At 35.7% G+C, this 23,796-nt stretch overlaps 1 protein-coding gene across 6 annotated transcripts in view; it reads left to right on the forward strand.

Moving 5' to 3' along the window:
• pbl (epithelial cell transforming 2 pebble) overlaps positions 1–23,796 on the forward strand; it is a 96,952-nt gene that overhangs the window by 15,484 nt on the left and 57,672 nt on the right. For 2 of the 6 annotated variants that reach the window (XM_088269609.1, XM_088269611.1), the window contains exons 1-2: positions 6,346–6,583; positions 13,142–13,394. In XM_088269609.1, the coding sequence (XP_088125735.1) occupies positions 6,484–6,583; positions 13,142–13,394 (353 nt within the window). In that variant the 5' untranslated portion in view covers positions 6,346–6,483. Of the gene's footprint in view, positions 1–6,345; positions 6,584–13,141; positions 13,395–23,796 lie in introns of those variants that run through there. The other 4 variants (XM_088269606.1, XM_088269608.1, XM_088269607.1 and 1 more) reach the window with 2 other exon arrangements.

The raw sequence follows: 23,796 nt of genomic DNA on the forward strand, positions 1-23,796 counted from the left end.
CTGCGTTTCAGGGACCAGTTCAGATATTATATTAAATAATTTTAAGAGTGTAAAATCACTAACATTTATTCTCACCCCCCCCCCGAAATCGAACCCTAGACCTTCAGCACGGTATCAAAACACGCTGACCATTAGACTACGGAGGCGGACAAATTTGTATACCTGAATTTGTATACCGAATTTATATACCTAAACAAAATACCCTATACAGCGGTCGATTGATTTACTGGCGATTTCGTGAGATAAGGACAATTTTCCGAGTGATAAATCGACCGTTAAAATTGAAAGTGGACCCTTTCCTCTCCAAAGATACGACTGTCAATAAAAACAGATTATAGGCTCGTAAAAATATAACAATATATCGCTCTAATTACGTCTGTTTTAAGTGAACAGTGGAACGTAGTATAATAAATAGTACATACATTATTACCTGAAGATAACAATTATAGAGAATATTATAAAGAAATGAAGAAACCTTGTATCTTCCTTCCTAAAACAGTTTGTTTTTGTAGTATTAATTTAATTATTTATTAATACTACAAAAAACTGTATTTAAGGCCCACTGAACATCTCCAAAGATACGACTGTCAATAAAAACAGATTATAGACTCGTAAAAATATTACAATATATCGCTCTAATTACGTCTGTTATAAGTGAACAGTGAAACGTAGTATAATAAATAGTACATACATCATTACCTGAAGATAACAATTATAGAGAATATTATAAAGAAATGAAGATACCTCGTATCTTCCTTCCTAAAACAGTTTGTTTTTGTAGTATTAATTTAATTATTTATTAATACTACAAAAAACTGTATTTAAGACCCACTGAACTGTATTCGATAAATCGCAACTTAATTTTCTTTAAACCCAGGTAACATGTAACGTAATTGATTATTTTTTCTTAACCCTTAATAACATTCGTCTGGCGGACTACGCAATTAAAACGTGAAACTTAATCAAAAGTCTTTATTAAAAATAGGAACCGGTTACATGGCGTACAGTTTGGTTTATAAGTATGAATGTAAGAGACATTTAATAATAAATCACTATTCCGCACAGCTACTACATATGTCAATATTGTGCGATTCACAAATGGCATTGTATCTTCAAATATAGTTTAGTAATCTAGGGTTAAACCGCCGTTTTTGTATTGAAAAAATATAATATATATAAAATAAAGGTTTTCTTCGAAATAAATATATGGTCTTAAAAAGAAAATTGAAAGGTAACGAGTTTAATTTTTTTTTAAATATATTTTTAAAAAAAATCAAAAAATCCATTCTAAATAAATTGGGCATGAAATGACCTCCGCGTCTCAGCGTTGCCGGACACTCACTGAATTCTATTATTGCGAGTAAGGCCTTAATTTTTAATTTCATTATTTATTTAATTGAATTATTTTGTTGTATGGAGATGGGGTGTCTAAAATGACAAACAATAAATTATCGAGGGTTGTTTACTATCGAACTTAATGCATATTCTTATATCCAAATATATACTTATATTAAATAATATGAAAGTAAATCTTTAGAAACGCTGTGTTTAATTCATCTAAATAATTAATTGCAGAGGAAGACCGAGAAAAACATGGCACGACCAGGTATGCCAAATACTTGAAAGTGATCAGGTTAGGAGTCGTAACAATCGGCGGTTATGTATGAAGAGATGCATGAACGCGGAAGAGACGAAGAATGTTTGCAAAGACAGAGTGGTGTGGCGCTCTATTCTCTCTGCCTACCCCTGCGGGGAAGCGGCGTGATGGTTAGTTAGTTAATTAACAACATTTTGAGCGTGTCCAAATCCTTGTTCCCGAATCTGGGTTTCTCCAATTAGGTGTTATTCTTACATTGACATCTCAACATAGATCAAGAAGAATATGAAGGTCTGGATGGGCTTATGATCTTTCGTAGGATGGTTTGAGTGTTAGCTTTTTACACGTGTAAATAATAATATTATTTATTTAGATGGATAAAAACACTCACGTATCCCATTGTAACGTTTTAACAAAATTTCAAAGCAATCGGTGAATATCTTGATCAAACGAACATTCATATTTTTATTTATGAAAAGTCTATATATATTTATGAATAGCAGCTTATAGCTTATTGCCGATAAAACGTTCGCCTGACTTTTAACCATTTTACATTTCCCTGTCGATAAAATACACATAAAACATTATACGCACGCTGAAAGTTTTGTTTGTTTCTTTTATACGCGCTCTCTATGATTGATATGGATTCGATGGTTTTTCGTCTTTCGACCGATACCGTTTCGCGGGTAATTCAGCGACCCCCGACAGACTTTACACCTCGCGCCAGACTCCTGTCCAGCTGGCCAATGAAAACGTTTACACGATTGGACCGTGTTATGCAGAAATCATCTAACGCACAATTTGCAAAATTCAACTTTTTGATGAATGGTTCATCATCAATGGTATTTTTTTATTACATCAATTGATTTGGCAGTCACTTTGTGGTAAAATCTATCCATTTTAATTCAAGTTTTACCCAGTAAATACTATTATTTCTGAAAAATCTATTGTGACACTTTGGCTGTCCAAACTCAAAACACAGTAAGAGACATTTTTTTGTCGTACGTTTTTTCTGCATTTTTGACTAAGTAGATTCTACTTAGTCCAAAAATGCAAAAAAAAACGTACTACAAAAAAATGTCCCTTACTGTGTTATAAGTTTGGACAGCCGACGTATTTCGATGCATTCCACATTATTTTCATACATTGTCATTTGTCACAATAGATTTTAAGAAATAGTGGTATTTACTTAGTAAAACTTAAATTAAAAACAGTTGATTTTTAATTTGCTGAAGACAAACAATATTTTTTGGAGAACTTTTTTCTAACCTACTACCAATAAATCCATCAAAGAAATATATTAGAAACATCGATGTGCGTTGCCAGCTTTCAGCATTTTTCACGTTAAAATTATTAACATATTAAAATATTGCAGAAAAAAATCAACATGATATTCAATAGGATATGTTTATTCTATCATTTTTTAAATTTCGGTATACCATCCAACCAGTGAACTGTGACCTTATTGACAAAATAATCAAAATTTTCAATATGACACACGATAAACAATGCTTCTTTTTAGTAATATTTAAACAAACCTAACTTCTACCAAAAACAGTGTGATGCTATTTTTTTTTTAATTCTAAAGACATTCAAATGCCATTATCCCAGCTTGCCAATTTGTAAACAATGCTTCTTTATGGTAATATTGAAACAAACCTAACTTCTAACATTTAATATTATTTTTGACTTCTCATCAAAGATGAAGAAGAATATGGAAGTCTGGGCATTTACGGGGCTGACGACCGTCATAGGCTGGTTTAAGTGATCACTTTACACACGTGTAACATTCACCAATTCTACCCATTATTGACAACCACACTTCTCAAATTCTTAGAAGTTCTATATATATGAACCAATTTAGAAACCTTGTTCTTGAATCACTAGAACTTCACTAGAGACATCTATTGGTGAGATGTATAGAAGCTTTTTACTAAGCAGAAACTCTTATATTAGTATGTGAGGTCCGAATCCTGGATTATAATCACACACATGAGAAACGCCAGAAAATACCATTTTCATTTTTATTATTTAAGCTTATAATTTGACCAGATAATTTATTTGGATATAATCCAGATTTTGTGAACAAGTATTTGGACACACTCAAAATGTTCTAACATTTAACATTGTGAGGTTTTTTTTTAAAGTTCTCCAAGTAATACAGTGTCGATTTTTTTGGGTTGGGTGGGTGTCTTGTTTGGTGTCTGGTTTGAAAAAATACCAAATGAAGTAACATTCACCAAAAAGTTAAATTTTGAAAATTGCGGGTTGGATTGTTCCTCCATAACACGGTCCAATTGTATAAGGCTGTGTTCGCAGTTTTCAGTGTTACATATATTCGCATTCAGTCGTCCCCCGACATCGGCATTGTTTACACCGCGCTGTTGTATTAATCGTTGCTCCTTTCATTCGCGCTGATAACGTGTTAGCCACGGTCTTCGCCGCCTCGCGCACATTACATTGGATTCAGAGTTTTCCAACCTTGGACATATCGGTGCCGGAATATTCAATTTCATTCATACGCGAGTGCGCTTTGGTGCCGATACAGCCGATATTGCACAACACCGCGAATCGACTCGTAGGCATGATGTACTATATCCGTTTCGGCTGGGAAATTATTTAGTTTTTTTATTTTATTTTTATTTTTTGTTATTTACGACCGAGCAGAGTGATTCGTATACCGAATTAATAGACGAAACTCGTCGTTAGTGAGCAAAGAGTGGATATCGGATACACCGTATCAAATTTATCACCAGTAATGATTAATTTCCATATTAAATTAAATTATACCTCGGATCAATATGGAGGTCTACAGCAAAAATACCAATTTCATGAATTAGAGAGTTTTAATATAGAGATGTTAGGTCCGTCTTTACAGTGCAGTGGTAAGAGTGTTAGGCTACAGTGCTGGAGACCCCGAGTTCGATTTCCAGGAATATCAAAATAAATATTAGCGATTTTTCACTAAAATATTTATTTAATACTACCGCAGACTGGTACCTGAAGTGTAAGGTTTATCGCCTTTCCTTCGCGTATTTAATGATCAAGATAACACTGCTTCTAAACGATTCAGTGACCTATGCACATAAGGTGCATATAAGGGTTAAAACAAGAATAAAATAGGTATTATTATTTACTCTCGAAAGAAGGCTTGATAACTTTGGATTGCCATTTGTTTCTCACCATTGTTGATACTGGTATTCCGAGAATTTATTTAGTCTCGGGAAGCTCGAAAAAATAAAACAATAAAAAAAAACCTAAAATAAATTCGACCAAACTTTCCTCTTCCGCAATAATTTTATTGATTCCCCTGGCAAAAAAAAACCGGGAAACCATGTACGGTAGCCAAACACGTTTACCACTACATTAAATAGGGTTTATTTACTGTGTATCAAAATATTGTAATTGTAAAAATTTATTTCAATACGTATATTTTTAGAATCCTTTCTGAATAGAATATTTCTGGATCTAGTAATCTCTGTTTCGGATTTTGAAATAACGAAGAAAACACATTTTATCGATTCTGAAAAATGTAAATTGATACGATAATGATAAAAATTATTTAATTTGTAACTCCATTGTCGTGTATTAACTCATGTTTAAATTATATCTCCCTTTTTGATGATTAAAAAAAAAATCAATTATTATCGTTCAATCAACAAGACTTAAGTATTTATGTATTATATATATTAATAGAATTTATTTTACTTTGTTGTTTGTAGTTGAAAATATGCAATAACTTTCCAGCTTACACCACCTGTGTCAAAAATATTTTGCCTTTTTTCTTACTTTGTTGCGTTTCGGATTCTTCGAGCTGCTCAAAAGTCCCATTTTCAAAGTCTTACACCCAAAAAATGTTTAGTTAAATGAATACAAAAAAAAGTTGTACGATAGAAAGTGGTTCTGTATTGTTTTTGAAATTTAAGCTTTTTATGATCTTAATTTGAAACCATTATAATTATTATATATATTAGTTTTGTACTGACATTTCTTGGTGGAATTGCGTTTTATATAATAAAACAACAACTACCTACTTATATAGTTTTTCCACTTTTATTTTATTTAACTAGTGACCGGGTACATCAGACTGGTGTTGTCGGTAACGACGAAACCCGGTGACTGGTCAAGTAAATTAAATGTGAAAAGAAACATGGTTAATTTATAGATTTGGCGTTTCATTTGTAGAACTCCATTTTAATTTATATATTAAATTTTAAGATTAAACACTGATTTTAAGAGACTGCTTAATTGAATTGTATTGTTAAAAACAAATAAAAATAAAATTGTGACAATTATTTCGCTTTGTTATGGCACTTTCAAACTACTGACTCAGACTCCAATATAAACCACTTTTATGTGTTTTAAAAAAAATATTTATGATATAGTGTACACTCTAAAACTAAAATACACTCTAAAAATCAGTGTTTGATGTTAATATTTCAAATCGGAGTAATACAGGAGAAAGTGACCAAGTGCATTTTTTTTACAAAAACGTGATTATTGACTGTTTGATATCTTGCTAGCTTAATATTGCCCTGAAAAAAATCCCAAAGGATTTTAAACTTGGAAGTATAATGTATTGAATTGTTAAAAATGACTAACTGCATTGATGTTTATTTTCTTCCCAAGCAAAAGTGACTTTAATGGCCCTCCTGAACATTTTACGTTTTGTTAGTTGGTCACTTTCTCCTCTACGACTGTGATATGTATATAAATACAGTGTTTTTTATACGTCTTACGATTCTAAGCTGTACCTCTCCTATTGAACGAGGCATTTAGGTTGATTTTTTCGTTGTTGTTGATGTGTTTTGTGCGAAAGCCATGCGGTGGTCAGTGAAGAGTGCGACGTGTTTGTCCGGGGGCGCCCGCGGCGCGGCGCATGACCCATGAAATGGGGGAACCTCCGGGAACCCCGGCAGATTATGTTTGGAGGGGTTTTTGGATATGCCCAACGGATATTTGGAATCTCGCCGGCGAGCAACAGTAGTAAGTACTACGTAATATAAACAGTTATACTGCGATCGTAATATTTTATCTTTCATTTTATAAAATATGTTTTCATAGTTATATTCTACTTCTAATCCTTATCCGCACCTAATGGTGCATAGGGCACTGCATCGTATAGAAGCAGTGCTTTCTTGATCGTTAGATACACGAAGGAAAGGTGGTCAGCTTTACGCTTCAGGTAACAGTTCTGGTTCATATGGATTTCATGGTTATACATATCAGTAACTACATCGATTAGATTTTCGGCATTGTCGTTATTGTCAGCCCTTCAAATTTTATATACATATTTTTATCGCATTCACAGTACAGATACACATGCCACTAATTAAGCATGTTTATGAGCATTCTCTTTAGCTGCATATATATTTTCGAAATAAGCGTGCTCATAAGCAAACTTGTTCAGACGCGCTCAGCATGCTCGAAATGAGCATGTTTATTTCTAGCAAAGTACGTACACAGATGCTACTATAAGTAGCAATTGCTCAATAATAGCATATAATATAATATATTATATTATATGCTATTATTGAGCAATTGCTACATATAGTAGCATCTGTGTATGTAGCAATTGCTCAATAATAGCTTGCCTTTGTGCTAATAATGAGCATATGTATCTAAACCTTAATTCAGCATTCCAATTAAAATATCAAGTGATTTTATTTTTGTCACTTTGTTTAAAATAAATATTCCAATAATTAACAATAACAACAGGTATAATCAAATTCAATTAATTTTATGTCTTTTTTCAAGAGTACATGTTGCACAAATTAAAATTTCGATTTATTTACTAATACAAAATTTAACATATCGTAATTATGTCTTTGAGGATGCAATATTTTTACTTTCTGTACTGTTGAAAATTGAATTACTCACGAAATCCCGTAACCGTCGTCATAGTATCCTTTTGAACTTCCTGTTAATTCGGAACTTCCTGACTTGTTCCGGATGCATCCTATAAATGATATATTATTTAATTTATTGTCTTTGTATACAATCGCACTGTGTCACTTTCAACGAAATTTATTTGAATGTTAATAAAACGTAACATTTCCATTAAATACATACTATCTCATCGAATTGATATAGCGATTGCGCGTTTTATGTTAAAAATTACTTTTAATTAGTAGTTTCAACGACAAGGAGACAAGGAGTGCTTGTCTACCCCGAAAATGGGTGATTTTCAACTTTGTGTTTCCGTTGAATTATCAATAATAAAAATAAATATTGTAAATTTTGGTTTACGATTATAACGTTGGTTAAAGGCGTCAAAATTTATTTTAAAAAGCTATCCTCTATTCGGTAGCTATTTTTGCTTAAAACCTATAAAATTCTGTATGTGCATCACGAGTAATTCGGCTTTTTGTATGCAATCTGAAAACATCGTCGATATTTATAATAAATAAATTTTCATAATATAAAATGTATTATTTACGTTTAACAGCCGAATTATTTACCACGCTAAGAATTTTAAAGCAATTGTGTTTTTTTTACGCTGTTAAAATGCGCTCCCTCAGACGAATGTGTGGAAAATCATTGTATGACAGAATTAAAAACGACGATATAAGAAAGGAATGTAAGGCTGAACGAGGAATAATTGAAAATATTAGGAAGAGTTCTTTGCGGTGGTATGGACATGTGGAGCGAATGGATAGCGAGAGAATGACTAAGAAAATACATGTGGCGAATGTGAGAGGGAAAACAGAACGTGGACGACCGAAAAAGACTTGGCACGATCAGATCAATCAGAACCTAAAATCTGGCGGTGTCAAAATTCTGCGTAATCGGAGGGCATGTATGTCTAGATGTATGGATGTGAAGGAGGCGAGGAGTGTATGTCAGGACAGAAGAGTGTGGCGTTCCATCCTCTCTGCCTACCCCTGCGGGGAAACGGCGTGATGGTAGTAGTAGTAGTAGTAGTGTTTTTTTTTACTACTCTTTGAATTTTGAACACTCATAATACCAAGATAATACTTTGAAAAATAAGCGCCAGCTTTATTATTAGAATCCTAACTGTCCATCAAACCTCATCCCTTAGTCTTTCCCTCTACCTCCTTCCCTAAACTTCCTTTTTCCTTTGTCTTCCTTATTATCTTCAATTTATTATTTATGTTTTTTTTTTAATGTTCAAGTACTATCTACCCTATGATTGCAAACAGCTATATATGGTATCAAATATTTTGACCAATATTACTAGTCTGTTCTTGGTTGTTCGGAAGATATTGCTTTTTAGCAGTAAGCCCGCCAATGTTCTTATTTATTGTCTGTATATATTGAAAGCTGTCCCACCGCATGTCCAGATCCGATACAGAAGCATCTAGGCTTCCTGACAGATCTGCTCTTGCTAAGCATTTTTTTTTATTGAAAATGTGAAACAATATAAAATTGTATCCCGATTTTACTGTGAATTTACATTTAAAAACTTTCAATAAACCTGTCACTGCCAATCTAAATAAATACAAGATTGTAAGTCCATCACCAAATTTTCTAGAAGTACCCCGGTATAGGCAGTGAAAGGGATTAGTATTTAGTTCAATTAGTCAGCTAGATCCGATTCCGACTCGACGTTGGCCGGTACACAGACGCCCACAACCCCGACCAGCACAGCAGCAGACACGGAACAGTGCAAAGACATTTACAGAGAATTGTCAGTCATCGCAATCTGTACATGAAGTTTAAATAAATAAATAATTAAAAAATCTTTATAGAATTGATAAATATGATATATATTGTTGGAATTGATTTGCCATTATGCGGTTCAACGTCTCGAGCCAAAACACGGTGGAAGTTGAATGACTGGACGCGGGTTGAATTAGCGCATACGTGTAAGAGATCCATGTACGGAAGTGTGAACGGCCAATTGTCGGGTGCGTGTGGCCAATTCGGGATCCGCGACGCTGATAGGACCGAAACAATGGGCCGAGCCCAGCGCCGGCCGCTAACTGCGGCTTCCGGCCTCCAGAGAGGAAGTCCAACTCGCCATTCTTGACCCCCTTGCTGTTGAATTGAACGAATTCACTCTAAAAATAGTATCTCTAAAACTAACTAACTAACTAACTAACCATCACGCCGCTTCCCCGCAGGGGTAGAGAGAGAGAATAGAACGCCACACCACTCTGTCTTTGCACATATTCTTCGCCTCTTCCATGTTCATGCATCTCCTCATACATACCTGCCGATTGTTACGACTCCTAACCTGACCACTTGCAATTATTTAGCATACCTGATCGTGCCATGTTTTTCTCAGTCTTCATCTGCTCCTTTTTCGAATCACATTCGCCTCATAAATTTGGTTTACGGTTTTTTCCTCACTCATTCGTTCTACATGTCCAAACCAGCTCAACGCACCTTTCTTAATTTTATCGAAAGTGCTTATTTAAGCTTTGCATTCCTTCCTTATTTCACTATTCGAACATCTATCATACATCGTTTTGTCGCACATTCTTCTGAGAGATCGCATTTCGACTGTATTCAGTTTACTTTCATCCTTCTTTTGCCAACTCCATGTTTCACTTCCATACATTAGAGTTGGAACCAGGACTCCGTTGTGCACTGCCAGTTGCCTTTGTTGTGAGTTTCATGATATGAAAAAATATTACGAAGCGGGTTAAAATACACGTGTCACGAATTATTCCATTTACAGAAGTTTTATTTCCGGATTACCGTTGGGCTCTCGGCTGTCGAACTTTAATGTGTGCGATAACGACGAAATAAATATGTGAGTAACGAAATTTCCATAATTGCCAAGTCGTTTGGCAAATATTGCGACGTTTCATATTGCCAATTAAAAATTGCTACACGTGTTCTCCGAATACAGATAAATCGTGGAATATAAATCTGCCAGTTTGTTTGTTTTTTAATGTCGTGACCAAAATAGAGATGAAATGTTTGTATTTGTTTACATGATTAAATGTTTTTACGTTTTGTTTACTCTTGTTTTTACGTCTTTCTGATGGGCTTCAGAATATTTTCCTAAGTGGTCGTCTCTTCTCGCTACCAAAAAAGAACGAAATTCCCAGTCACGAAATTCCCTAGAGAATCATGAAAATTGAAAAGATATTGGGCCAAGGACCTTTTTTGGCACTTTTGTTTTTCGACAGAAGGTTTTAATGTACTTAGTATAATAAAATAACAACTAAACATTTTTTACAAATATATTTTATTTTACCAGTGACCGGGTTTTGTCGTAACCGACATTATCAGTCTGGGTATGTCGGTTACGACGAAACCCGGTCACTGTTCAAATAAAATTTGTGTGGAAAAAACTATATAGTTGTTATTTTATTACATGAAATGCATTTCCACCGAAGAATGTCGGTGCAAAACTGAAATCCAAATGGAAATATTAGCATCTAAATAAATTTACTAAGTAGGTACATAATTTTATTTTCAATGATTCTTTAGTATTAAAAAATACACGTCTAATAGTCATTCGCCTCCATAGTGTAACGGTCAGCACGCTGGGCTACCGTACTGGAGGTCCCGGGTTCGATTCCCAGGGGGGGGTTAAATAAATATAAGTGTTTTTTTCACTTTAATACTTATTCAATATTACCCTGGACCGGTACATGAAGCGGAGGGCTGATCACCTTTCCTTCACGTGTTAACGATCAATCGTTTATATAATGCAGTGCCCTATGCACCAAAAACACATTTATTTGCTAAATCATTTCCACCATAATATTTTCCCCAATTCATTCGCAGTGAAGCGCCCTTTAGGTAGTATCTTACGAAAATGGCGCTATATAAGTTATCCAAAATTATTATTATTATTTTTATTATTGGGGTATGGTAAGGAATAGTCATTAAAAATATATTTTACAAAATGGTGCTTAATAGTTGAGCGGAATGTGTGAAGGATTCAGTGAAAAAATATATGTAATAAATAACAAATAACGATAAATTCATAATTAATTGTTTTATTATTAATTACTCTTATCTTATCGCGTTCCGTAGGTCAATGTCGCCGTAGCAAAGGTTCCAACCTTCGCCAGATGTTCCGTTTGGCGACAGTACAAGACTCGACCGCTTTCTCGTTGCGTGCTCAATCCATCTGAATCATGGGTGGCCAACATTTTCAGCCGCCGGGCCAGATTTAAGAAATAACATTTTACACCGGGCCGTAAAATTTCTTCTATTATTCAAAGCAAACATTTGTTAAAAAATCAGAAAACTTCTCAGTTCTTCTGTCACTCTTCTCTTCTTTGGTCCAACGTCTTTACTACTTGACGCCATTATATGGGTCTTGAAATTGTCATGATAGCGAAATACTTCCATATATGGGATATGATACGAACTACGCACGGTGAAATGTTCTTTTGGCGGTTTTATGTACACTTAAAGAAAAAATGAGAAGAGTCATTGCTTCTGCAAGGGTCTCAACCCTCAGGAATGAGGAATAAGACGGAGAAGAGAAAGAAAAAAAATGTGAAATGCTCCGCGGACCGCAAGTAAACACCCGGTGGGCCGCATGAGACCCGCGGGCCGCGGGTTGGCCACCCTTAATCTAAATCAATTAGCTCAGCTATATGTTGATGAATAGATAATAAAACAATAAAATGATACCGTTCTATGCGGCTTATCGCTTATCTTGCAGAAAATTCCAGTGGATTTATCAGAATACGTTAGATGGCTTTTCCGGTATTTCTTTAATAATTTCTGATCCATCAAAAAATTACCTTCTTACGGTTTAGCTATTTTATAACTCGACTCGTAATAAATTATTGAAGTTCGTGGGATTAATAAGGTATTACCATAAAATAATACAGTAAACCATACATTAATTAAAACCTTATATGAGGTTCGCTAATAAAAATTACATGTATAGTTCCCTCTTACGTATTTTATGATTTTATTAAATGTCTGCCTCCGTCGTGTAGTGGTTATTGCGTTTGGCTATCATGCTGAGGTCCCGGGTTCGATTCCCATGAAGGGTCAAAATAGTTCGAAGTAAATATACGTGATTTTTCACTCTAATTATCATCAATTGATTCGGCAGTCACTTAGCAGTAAAATCTATCCATTTTTAATTTAAGTTCTTATTATTTTTTTTTTGACATCCCATCAAAGATGATGAAAATATGGAAGTCTGGGCATTTACGGGGCTGACGACCGTCATAGGCTGGTTTAAGTGAAACCTATACCATAACGTACATGTAATTATTATTATGATACAAAACTTAAACTCATTAAATTTAAATTCATTTTGTCAGAAAAATTATATAAAATCATGGTTTTCAACTCCTGACTTGTGTATATAACATAGAATTTTGTCTAGCTTCACACCAGTCTGATGATGTCGGTTACGATGAAACCCGGTTGCTGGTCTAATAAAATTCATGTGGAAAAAATTACACAGCCGTTATTTTATTCTAGAAAATGTTCAGTCATCGCTTATTCCACTCAACCATTATTTATCGACACTCTATTACGCTAGTTACGATATCTCAGATTGAAATCGGCAAGACGAGAGAATGGAAGGATTTGGACACTCCCAAAATGTTGTTGATATCCATTTTAACTTGATTTCCTCTTCCGCAGGCGGTAGCGCGGCGGCCGAGCCGCAGCCGGCCGGGGGGCGCGCGCGGCTCTGCCTCGTGGGGCGGCTGGCGCGCCACGCGCCCGCGGCCCGCGCGGCCGCCGCCTTCGGGCTGGCCGTGCTGCTGCGCGAGGACGTGCAGGACGCGCTGGCCGCGCAGGACGCGCCGGCCGCGCAGGACGCGCCCAGGACCTACTTCGTGCTGGACGAGTTCGCCGGGCCCGCGTTCGAGGCGCTCTACAAGGCCAAGCAGAGGTGAGTCGGATCATTTTGGATGACGGATATTTGTAGTACTGATAAAATGCCAAAATGAACGGTTTTTAACCCGCTGGCTAGTGTATACTTGAGAACTAAACCGATTTTTAGTTACCGCTTATACATTTTTATTTTATTTATTTACTTAATTATTTATTTTATTTTAACTTCATGTACAGAAAAAAGTACGTTGGCGAGCTTATTGCTACGGGCAATATCTTCCAACCAACCAAAAACAGACTAGTGATAATGGTCTAAACGTTTGTTACCTTATATAGTTGTTTGCAATCAGAGGGTACATAGTGCTTAAACATATTTTTTAAATTTTATTTATATTGTTTGAATTTAACTATGGGAGGGTGGACCATTGACATCAACAAATAGAGCCGCCAATAATTCAGCAATGTTACCAATATTTAAATAAGTCCATCGTTTCTGTGACGTCATTCATTGCCAACTTGCGAAAATAACGTTTTTCGAAGGCGAATTTTCCAAAAGAAAATGACGAATGAAAATATTAATTATATCGGGTGTTATAAACGCAAAACGAGTCTAATACAATCCTTTATAGGTTGAGTATGTTAAATTATATATTCCTCCCGTCTGACAAAGATCCATTATACAATAGGGTTGCATTGTCGGAACAAAACATTATAATGAATTGAACTTTCCCGTATTATATTACTGCGATTGTTTGAATGTACTGTTTGTTTGTTTATTCGCGAGTGTATATTTATCCTGAAGCTATCGTGCCATTGGCGCATTCGCCGTTTATAAAAATGAAATGGGTGATAAATTCTATGAAGTTTGGACGGAATGCTGGGAGTTGAATGCTCAGAAGAAATTTGCCAACTGGTAATAAACACGCCTATCTACTAAACAAATGATAAATAAAACGTGATAATGTACCGGAGGATATTGATGTAATTCACAAAACGCATTTTTATCGGTTGTTGCGCGGTGTGATCGATAATCCTGAATTTCAGCATTGGTCTGTATGTTCCCGATAGTTACCTAAGACAGCGTCGGCATAGATTGTTTCACATTCTTATATACAGGACCAACCTGCCGATGGTTATGCCTGTAGGAACAGCTACCGCAATGTTGAACAACATCACACTGGAAATTTATCTGTTCCATGTGTCTGAAGGAGTATTCCGAAGCGGGATTCTTCTTTAACAAGAGTCTTCTTACTTACTTGTTAATGTTCTTAATTTATACGCCTTAAATATTTTTATTTGCAATGTATACATTCTTTTTTTGAATAATTTGAATTGAATTGAATTGAAAATACGTTTTTCAAAATAATTGCAATATTTTACATTCATCGTGCTATGAAAGGTATGTTGAGATGGTTTGGACATGTGGAACGAATGAGTGAGGAAAGAACGGTAAAACAAATGTATGAGGCGAATGTAGTTGGAAAATGGAGTTAGAAAAGGGCATCGAAACACGTGTCATAGTAGATTTTAAGAAAAATGACTTAGTAAAACTTATATTAAAAAAAAAAACATTATTCCTTTTATATACTATAGCGATTACATATTCTCTTAACTAATTATTACACATAAAATCAGTCAAGGTTCGCATGGCAAAATAAAAATTCTTCTCGGTTATCATTAGTTGATCGATCGAGCAAAAAGCCAGGCACTAAAGTATGGTACCATCCCTAACTTGACCATTAACGATTGATGTTAGATAATCCTCGTATTTTCGCGTTCTAGAGTTCGCTCTGGCTTACTTCGTTATTACCGGCGTTTGATTGTAAATTATACACATCATCGTATAAGTCAGTCAAGGTCTCGCGAAGCGAGGCGTCTTCTTGCTTGACTTCACATGCTGTAGTGATATGAGTAGTCCGATATCTATGCGAGATACTGCTCGAAAACTAGGATTACAGTAAGCTGCAGTAACTTCGTATTCGAGGGTATGATAACTCAAAATTATGTGCGGATTTTATGAAAAATACCGTTATTAAAGGATACACTTTGCTCACTCCTTTCAATGACGTCATATCGCTCCTTTCAAGAACGTCATAAATAATAAAAAACCTTAATTTTTCAGGAGAACGTTTTTTAAAGTTTAAAATATAATACAATGCATTAAAAATAATATCAAGCCACTGATTGAACTTATTATTGTGCAATAGATCTTTTTAGGTAGAACCTGAAAGTTTTTTCTCAATTTGAAAAATATTTAGTAAATTAAAAAAAAATTAAACAATACCTTTTTTTAAAAATGCAAAAACAACATTTTCGGCCCTTTAGCGGGTAAATATTAAGTTAAAAATATACCTCTTTTGCTGGGATATAGTATATTTTCTGGGCATTCCGAAAACATGCACAACTGAAAATTCTTCTTTTGACTCTAGATTTAGATTTTGTATCTTGTTTGGGAGTATCACCATTCAAACTTTCGTGCCTCCGAGATAGCGACAGTTACAAGTTATCGCAGTTTCCCATACGGCGTGATGTGTGTCATTGTGTTATGTATCGCGGACACGCTCTGGGATATGATTTATGTGCGCACAATAGAGAACAGAGGATAATTCTCCCCTTGTTGATTGAGCACTCGGTTGTATTTTTAACGTCTTACGTCCCGGCGTACAATCTACAATACCAGATGACAAAATTAAATTATTGACTACGAATAGTTGTCAACCATTGTCTCTAGATAATTATTGTTTTTCTTAATCCTCAGATTTTTGCATACGAGAGATAATATTATCATTTTCTTTAAATCTTGTACATTCAATTTCATTAAAAAATAAACTTCATAACTGAACCCATATTAATATTTTCAACACATATGTGATCTCAGTTCAATAAGTGCAATCTTTTTATATACTTTATTAAACTATCCGCTCCCTATGTGAAGCATGTAGAGTCCACAAACTGTCTCCAGGACGTTCTGTCAGCTGTTCAATTCAATTTAATTAAATTTACCAAATTATAATTAGCTTATATATTGATAACTAAAATTTAAACCGTATACATTAACGAAAATTTCAAAGTAAGCAAGAACACTCTTGTTAGAGTGATGTAGAAGAATCCCGCTTCGGAATACCCGAATACAGACACATAGAACAGATCAATATCTAGTGTGATATTGTTCAGCATAGCGGTAGCTCTTTCTACAGGCGTGACTATCCGGCAGGTTGGTCCTGAATATAGGAATGTGAAACAATCTATGCCGACGCTGTTTTAGGTAACTATCGGGAACATACAGACCAACGCTCCGGATAATTTCAGGATTATCGATCATACCGCGCAGCAATCGATAAAAATGCGTAATCAAATGCACATTTCTTCTAGTCTCTAAATTATTGTAGCCGAGCGTACACTGAAGAAACTCGGTCGGGTAGAGCTAAGGATGATACAAGGATAACAATACTGTCAGCTCTCTTGCATCCTCCCAAGTCAGGTCCGCATCACGAAGTTCAGACGAGAGCTGCCGACGAATCGTCAGCAGTGGTCGTCCTGGGCGGCGCGAACCTGATCCCTTGTAAAAGAGGCAAGCTAAATTAAGGCTCTTGGGAGCGGCATGCGGAGTACATGGCCTAGCCAACTGAATCGCCTTTTCTTGACGGCAGTTGTGACCAAGATTTGCTGCGTCCTACGCCTTATCTCTTCATTCCTCACAAAGTCAAACCACCGCACGCTTAAAATTCTTCGCAGACACCTATTCTCAAAGCTAAGGACGCGGCTTCTCTGGACCCCTGTGAGGTGCCATGTTTCACAGCCGTATAAGAGAACAGGAGCAATGCAGGCTTTGTATAGGCGGCATTTGGTATTCATCGAGTATATATCCGATCTTCAGACAGCCTTCATACTGTAAAATGCGGACCCTGCGAGTCCTAAACGCACTCCCAGTTCCTTTTGAAGGCTGCCATTTTCAGTTATGTACACTCTCAAGTACTTGAAACTCTCCACCCTTTCGATGACCTGGTTACTCAACGTCAAGGGTTGCCGGGCATCTAGGCATTTTATATTCATTCTTTAACACTATTATTCTAGTTCTGCTTTTAATACCTATACCCTTATACCCTTTTACTATGACTAAATTATATTTGTATACCCACACACAGGCCATGCCTTTGTGGGATCTTTTTTTGTATTCATATTTATATTTTTTTGTATTTGAATTTATGTTATGCAATGCAAAAGAATTTAAAATAAAGAAAAAAAATCGATTCGAACCCTTATCCGCACCACAATGGTGCATAGGGCACTGCATCATATAAACGCAGTGTTATCTTGATCGTTAACACAAGAAGGAAAGATGATCAGCCCTCCGCTTCAGGTACCAGTCCAGGGTAATATTGAATAAATATTAGAGTTAAAATATTATTTATATTTATTTGACCCTCCCCCCTGGGGATCGAATCCGGGACCTCCAGAACGGTAGCCGAGCGTGCTCACCATTACACTACGGAGGCGGACTCAGGCATTTTATATACTTAAATTTAAATCTCTTTTGCTAAGACTGGTTCCTCTTGCTTGTTTTCAGATGACGCTTTCCGTTTATCTTAAAATGAATAATACTTTTCAGGCATACCGCTCTAAATGTTATTTTTTTATGCACGATTCTAATTATTATTGTTTCTCGTTTCGATCGGTCCAAATCCGTGCAGGCCGTTTGATTATTTATATTCGTATAATTTCGCCAGTGTTTATTTTATATCGATCTTATATATGAAAAAAAAATCGACTCGCTGTGTGGTCGAGCGATTAAAAAATCGACACGAATTTACTCTCGACCAGTATTTTAAAAATAATTTATCGACACAACCAAATAAATTAAAGTTACCGATATAAGTATATATGAACTTCAAGACAATATATTTCAAGAGGAAAATAGTATGTTTTATGATTAATTGGTAGCGAAAAATCCAACAAAAAAATCACATTTGCACATATTTTTGGAAGGCGGAACAGCTGTCACATTTTGTAAATTATTGATTTATGAAATACTTTATTTTAAAATAAACGTGGAAAAAAGTCAAAGAAAATAAAAGTGAAAATATAGTGCGTTATTTTAAGTAAATACTTAAATATTTAATATAAATTAAATCAACCATCCATACTCCCCCCACATTGCACTGTACGGCCAACCCCATGGTAGAAGACTCCCGGGCAGACCACCAAAAGATGGATCGAGCTGGGAAACGACATCGCAGGAGGCTTATCGTTCTTAAAAACAGACCACAAAGCCTACACCAAGAAGAAGAAGAATTTAATTAATTTAAAACACTTTTACTTATTAATTTTTTTACAAATATGTTAATAATATTAGTATATAAACACTCACGGTGAGTGGTAATAAACTAATATTATCAACATTAAAAAAATAAATAAGTAAAAATGACTAACCACAAAGTAAATGCTTTAAATATTAATAATATTGAGAATAAAACAGTTTGTTTGTGATATTGTTATATCCGTTGAATTTGTTGACTATTACGTAAACGGTTGTGACATTACAAGTCAAAAATACCTCTTCATACCAAGTTCGCATAACTTAACCGAATTTAACTCGACGAAACATCATAAGTCGGTATTTTGATAACAATCAACAACACTGACCCATTTTTAGACGTGTTGATTCTCACTTTCTCCTCTCTGGTATTGCTTACCACGTTTTTAGGTGCTATAATTTCTTATTCATAATATTTATGCAATCGAGTACGTAATTCAAGGACACGAGTGTGAAAATCGCCGGTCTGAAAATGCCTTTATAAATAATAATAGCTTTAATATTTTTCAACGAAATTTTATAAAATGCTTCTTGTTTTTCTTTCTTTTACCTTTATCCGCACACATTGGTGCATAGCATTGGAGTGTACCGTGTTTTTAATGAGGGTAGGCAGTAGGGTTAGTAATGATAAGGTATTTACAACATTTTGAGTGTGTCCAAATACTTGTTAACAAAATCTGGATTATCTCCAATTACAGGAGTTATTTTCACATTATTTTTTGACATCTCATCAAAGATGAAGAAGAATATGGAAGTCTGGGCATTTACATCTCACCAATAGATGTCTCTAGTGAAGTTCTAGTGATTCAAGAACAAGGTTTCTAAATTGGTTCATATATATTGAACTTCCGAGAATTTGAGTAGTGTGGTTGTCAATAATGGGTAAAATTGGTGAATGTTACACGTGTGCAAAGTGATCACTTAAACCAGCCTATGACGGTCGTCAGCCCCGTAAATGCCCAGACTTCCATATTCTTCTTCATCTTTGATGAGATGTCAAAAAATAATATGATAAGGTGTAGTAGGCACTGGTCGTGTTTCTATACGGAGCGCGAATAATCCACGGTAGGCACTGCTTTTCTGCCTATATAGAATGCGCGCCTCTGTACATAAGGTATTGCATCGTTTGTAAGAAGTCTTGATCGTTAAATTCAAGACGGAAATGTAGCCCTGTTCTTTCTTAAATTTTAAATATTAGAGAGAAAAATCACTCATTTTATTATGACCCCCTTGGGAATCAAACCCGTAGGCAGACATGAAATACAATGATTCGAAATCATTTCGATCTTAACGCATTAGATTTTAAATTTTGGCAGAAAAAAATATAAAGGTATTATATATGTATATTAAGTACTACTTTACAAGGTGAAACAGCTCTTACTGGTAGGTAATCAAATTACCGATAAAAACGTTGATTTTAAATACGTTTTAAAAAAATATTTTAACGAGATACAATCAAAACATAAAGTTAAACAACTATTTACTCGCATATAGCTTTTTCCACATTTTGACATATTTTTCTTTGTTTTCAAAGTGGAAAAAACTAAATAGTTTTAATACATAAAATGCAGTTCCTCCAAGAAATGTTAGTAAAAAATATAAATCTGATAGCAAAAAAATGTTGATTTAATACGTATAAAGACCTTATTCTAAACGCTCGCCTCTTGAAATTAACAGTGTTTAATCGTTAATTAATTGTATTTTATATCGAGCTCATGGTCAGTAATTGCCTTCTTTGTAACGGCTAATATTTGATTAGCTTTATCAGCGCATTTTTTTATTAGTGCAATTATGTCATAAAATCAACTGCTCGACTCGTTGCATATTATGTATCGTACAGATGTAATTTTAAGTTTCTCCAGTAGTTTATTTATATTAGCGTTTAATTTGGCGTGGCTCGCGTCTAATAGAAAATAATAGAAATGGATTATTTTTGATTCCATAAAACACTCTTAGACACGGACGATCGAAATAACCATAAAAAGAAGTCGTTACTGAAACGATACGTGACGACTTCTTAATAGTTATTTCGTATCATATATGGTGAAGGACATTGGTAATATAAACCAAGCTAGGACATAAAATGCCGAAACCTCTTCTAGTGGAACTGAAGGCCTGTTGTACAAGGTTTATAGATCATTAAGTGGATTTTTGTTTCTTCTAGCTAAAAAAACATGTTTTATGTTAATCTGTGTTGGAAACAGGAGGGATAATCTAGTGTGGACGAATCAGGGAGATTGCTGGGAGAAAATAACGAAAAACTCCTTTGGAGAAACCGGACTGTTGACTGTCGTCAACAGACCTTCCGTTCCATTAAAAGAAGGTTTGCCATTTTGTGTCCTAACTTGGTAATTGGTACCAATGTCCTTCACTCTTTAAGGTGGTATGGACATGGTGATGTAAGATAGGCAGATTAGAAGTGTTGGCCTTCCGTTCCACTAGAAGAGGGTTCGGAATTTATGTGTCCTAGCTTGGTTTAGTGTACCAATGCCCTTAGCTATTTTTATCATGTATGATACCGCCTCTCGTGGTTATCATTTAGTTAGTTATTGTATTTAGAGTATATATTTTGCACATTTATTTTCCATAAGATTCTGCAAGCTCCACAATTGCGTGCAGGGTACACAACATTATATTACAAGCATGAGTAAGGTTGGTTGGTGTTGCATAACTATTTTCGACGGTATCGTAACCGCGATGGAACAATGGACCAATTTGTACCTCGGGATCAGAGGTTACCAGCTGACCTATTGTGAGGGTCAACAGCCGTGACCGGATTTCTAATTGGACGTACCGAGAACGATACTGACATACCTCATTTCACACTATTAGACCAGTTTTACTTTCTTCAACTTGTAGCGCGTATAATGAGAAGCTAAAAAACCGAACGAATAGCTAATCGAACGTCCGCGTTCGTGTGACCGCAGACTCGCTGTTAATGTCGGTGAATATTCCGCAGGAGAAAGTCTGATCCGATCGTTGAATTAGAAAAGATCCGCTGAACAATGGCTTACTGCGGACTCGCTAATGAGACATGGGTCATAAATATTAAAACAAACACCAACGGGGAAATTGCACAGCAAAAAAAGTCTCACGCTGATTATACTCGTACATATATCGTATCCGATGAACCGCTATGTGTGCGTACTAATTATTAACCCGCCGTGTGCGTCAATCAATTACAACTTATAGCAGTCAAACAATTATATGCTAAAACTACTCTTACATATGAATTTTAGAATTACTCTCACATAACACAAGAAACCACATTACCGTAATCTGTAAGTTGTACTTATGTAAATGATGATATTGAAAGCTGTCCCACCGCATTCCCAGATCTGATACAGAAGCATCTAGGCTTCCAGACAGATCTGCTCTTGCAGAGCAATTAAAAAAAAACTAAGTTGCGAAATTTATTGAAAATGTGAAACATCATAAAATTGTATCCCGAATTTACATTTAAAAGCTTTCAATATCCCTGTCACTGCCAATCTAAGTTTGTAAATCCATCACCAAATTTTCTAGAAGTACCCCGGTTTATATCCCCGGTTTGTACCCCGATAGTAAACAAATAAATTAATACTATCTCAATTGCCTTTCCTCTACCTTACCTTTGACATCAGTTACACCCAGGCTTCCACGAATGCGCGAACTCTTTAATTTATCTCTAAGGGACGCTCCAGCTGGCCATCTAAGCGTTCGTATGTCATCAGTTTCTAGTTGCCTAGAGTAGGTGTTTTCCGTTGAATTGCGATGTGTGCTTACTAATTATTGACCCGCCGTAACGCGGTGTGTGCTGTCGCATTTGTCACAGGGAAACCGCGAAAGAGTCCATAAAAACATACGAAAATACCCCGTGAATCATACGGCCATCTGCATTGGCAGGCGGAACGGTGTGGCTGTCAGTCAGCCTCCCGATTGTCTCTCCACTCTCGAGATGCGTACTCCCTGTCTCCTCACCTTTTGGCAAGCGTATTTTCCCAGTCGTTAATTATATTATTTCTCTTCCCGTTCGGCGTCGGAAGGCCGTTGCAATTTTCGCCGGTTCCTTTGCGCCGAAGACAATGTTATTTTCAATGCTGATTTATATTATAGTAACAGTGTGTAGGCTCCCCGCGTATTCGCGTCGTTGCTGTATCTTTCGGGCGATCGTATGCCAGATACAAGTCTAATGAGCCGAACATAAACGGATAAACGTACGTACAAAGTATTTGTAAACACCGCACAGAATTGATTAGTCTCGGTGCTTAGCGTATAATTTTTCATTTACTACTAATAAAATAAAACAGGCGTCGGAAGATCCAAAAAAATATGGTCCGACGACATAGCCGCTGTTGGGAGTAGAAGCTGGCCGCATATAGGCAGAAAAAACAGTGCCTATTTACACGTGTTACATATAAAAACGCAACCAGTACCAACCAAACCTTACGAAGTAGTACCAGCTTACCTTACTACCTACCTCTACTGCCTATCCAGAGGCCTATATCCAACAGTGGAAAACAGAAGGCTAGAGAAGAAGTCTAATAAAATCTTTAATTCAATCTTCTTTTTCTTTGGTCTTGTGGTCTGCTTTTAAGAGGGATTAGTCATTAGCCTCCTGCGATGTCGATTCCCAGCTGACAATCCATCTCTTTGGTGATCTGCCCGGGAGTTGGCCGTGCAGTGCAATGTGGGGGATTCTGGATGGTTTCATTCTCCTCACATGCGCATACCATTGCCTTATTCGTTGCCTTCCCCACCTAACGACATCTTCGATCTCGCATATTTCTCTAATCCTGGTGTTCCTTATTCTATCTCGTAGACTCTTGCCAGATATGGTCCTTAGAGTCTTCATTTCTGACAATCTTTTTACTCTAACGAATAATTAAATCTTAGCATATTATCAAAATTTGAGCATATTATTCAAAATGGCATGTAATTTTTCAGAACTTCCGATACATTTAAAAAGCCTCTAATTAAATTTGTAAAAATGTGTGTTTGGGTGAAATTTTTACCTCTTTCCGCAATACATCAATTAACTACACACACTACATACTCACGGAGAGAAGTAGTGTTCTCACACTTTCACATGGTGAATTCTTCGTATTTTTTTGTCTTTGTAACTACAAATAGAGTAATAAATTATTAATTGCTCAATTAATTACCG

The sequence above is a fragment of the Brachycentrus maculatus genome, unplaced genomic scaffold, assembly GCF_059751285.1.
Source record: "Brachycentrus maculatus isolate JH-2025_06_01 unplaced genomic scaffold, ASM5975128v1 h1tg000358l, whole genome shotgun sequence".
Taxonomy (NCBI): Eukaryota; Metazoa; Arthropoda; class Insecta; order Trichoptera; family Brachycentridae; genus Brachycentrus; species Brachycentrus maculatus.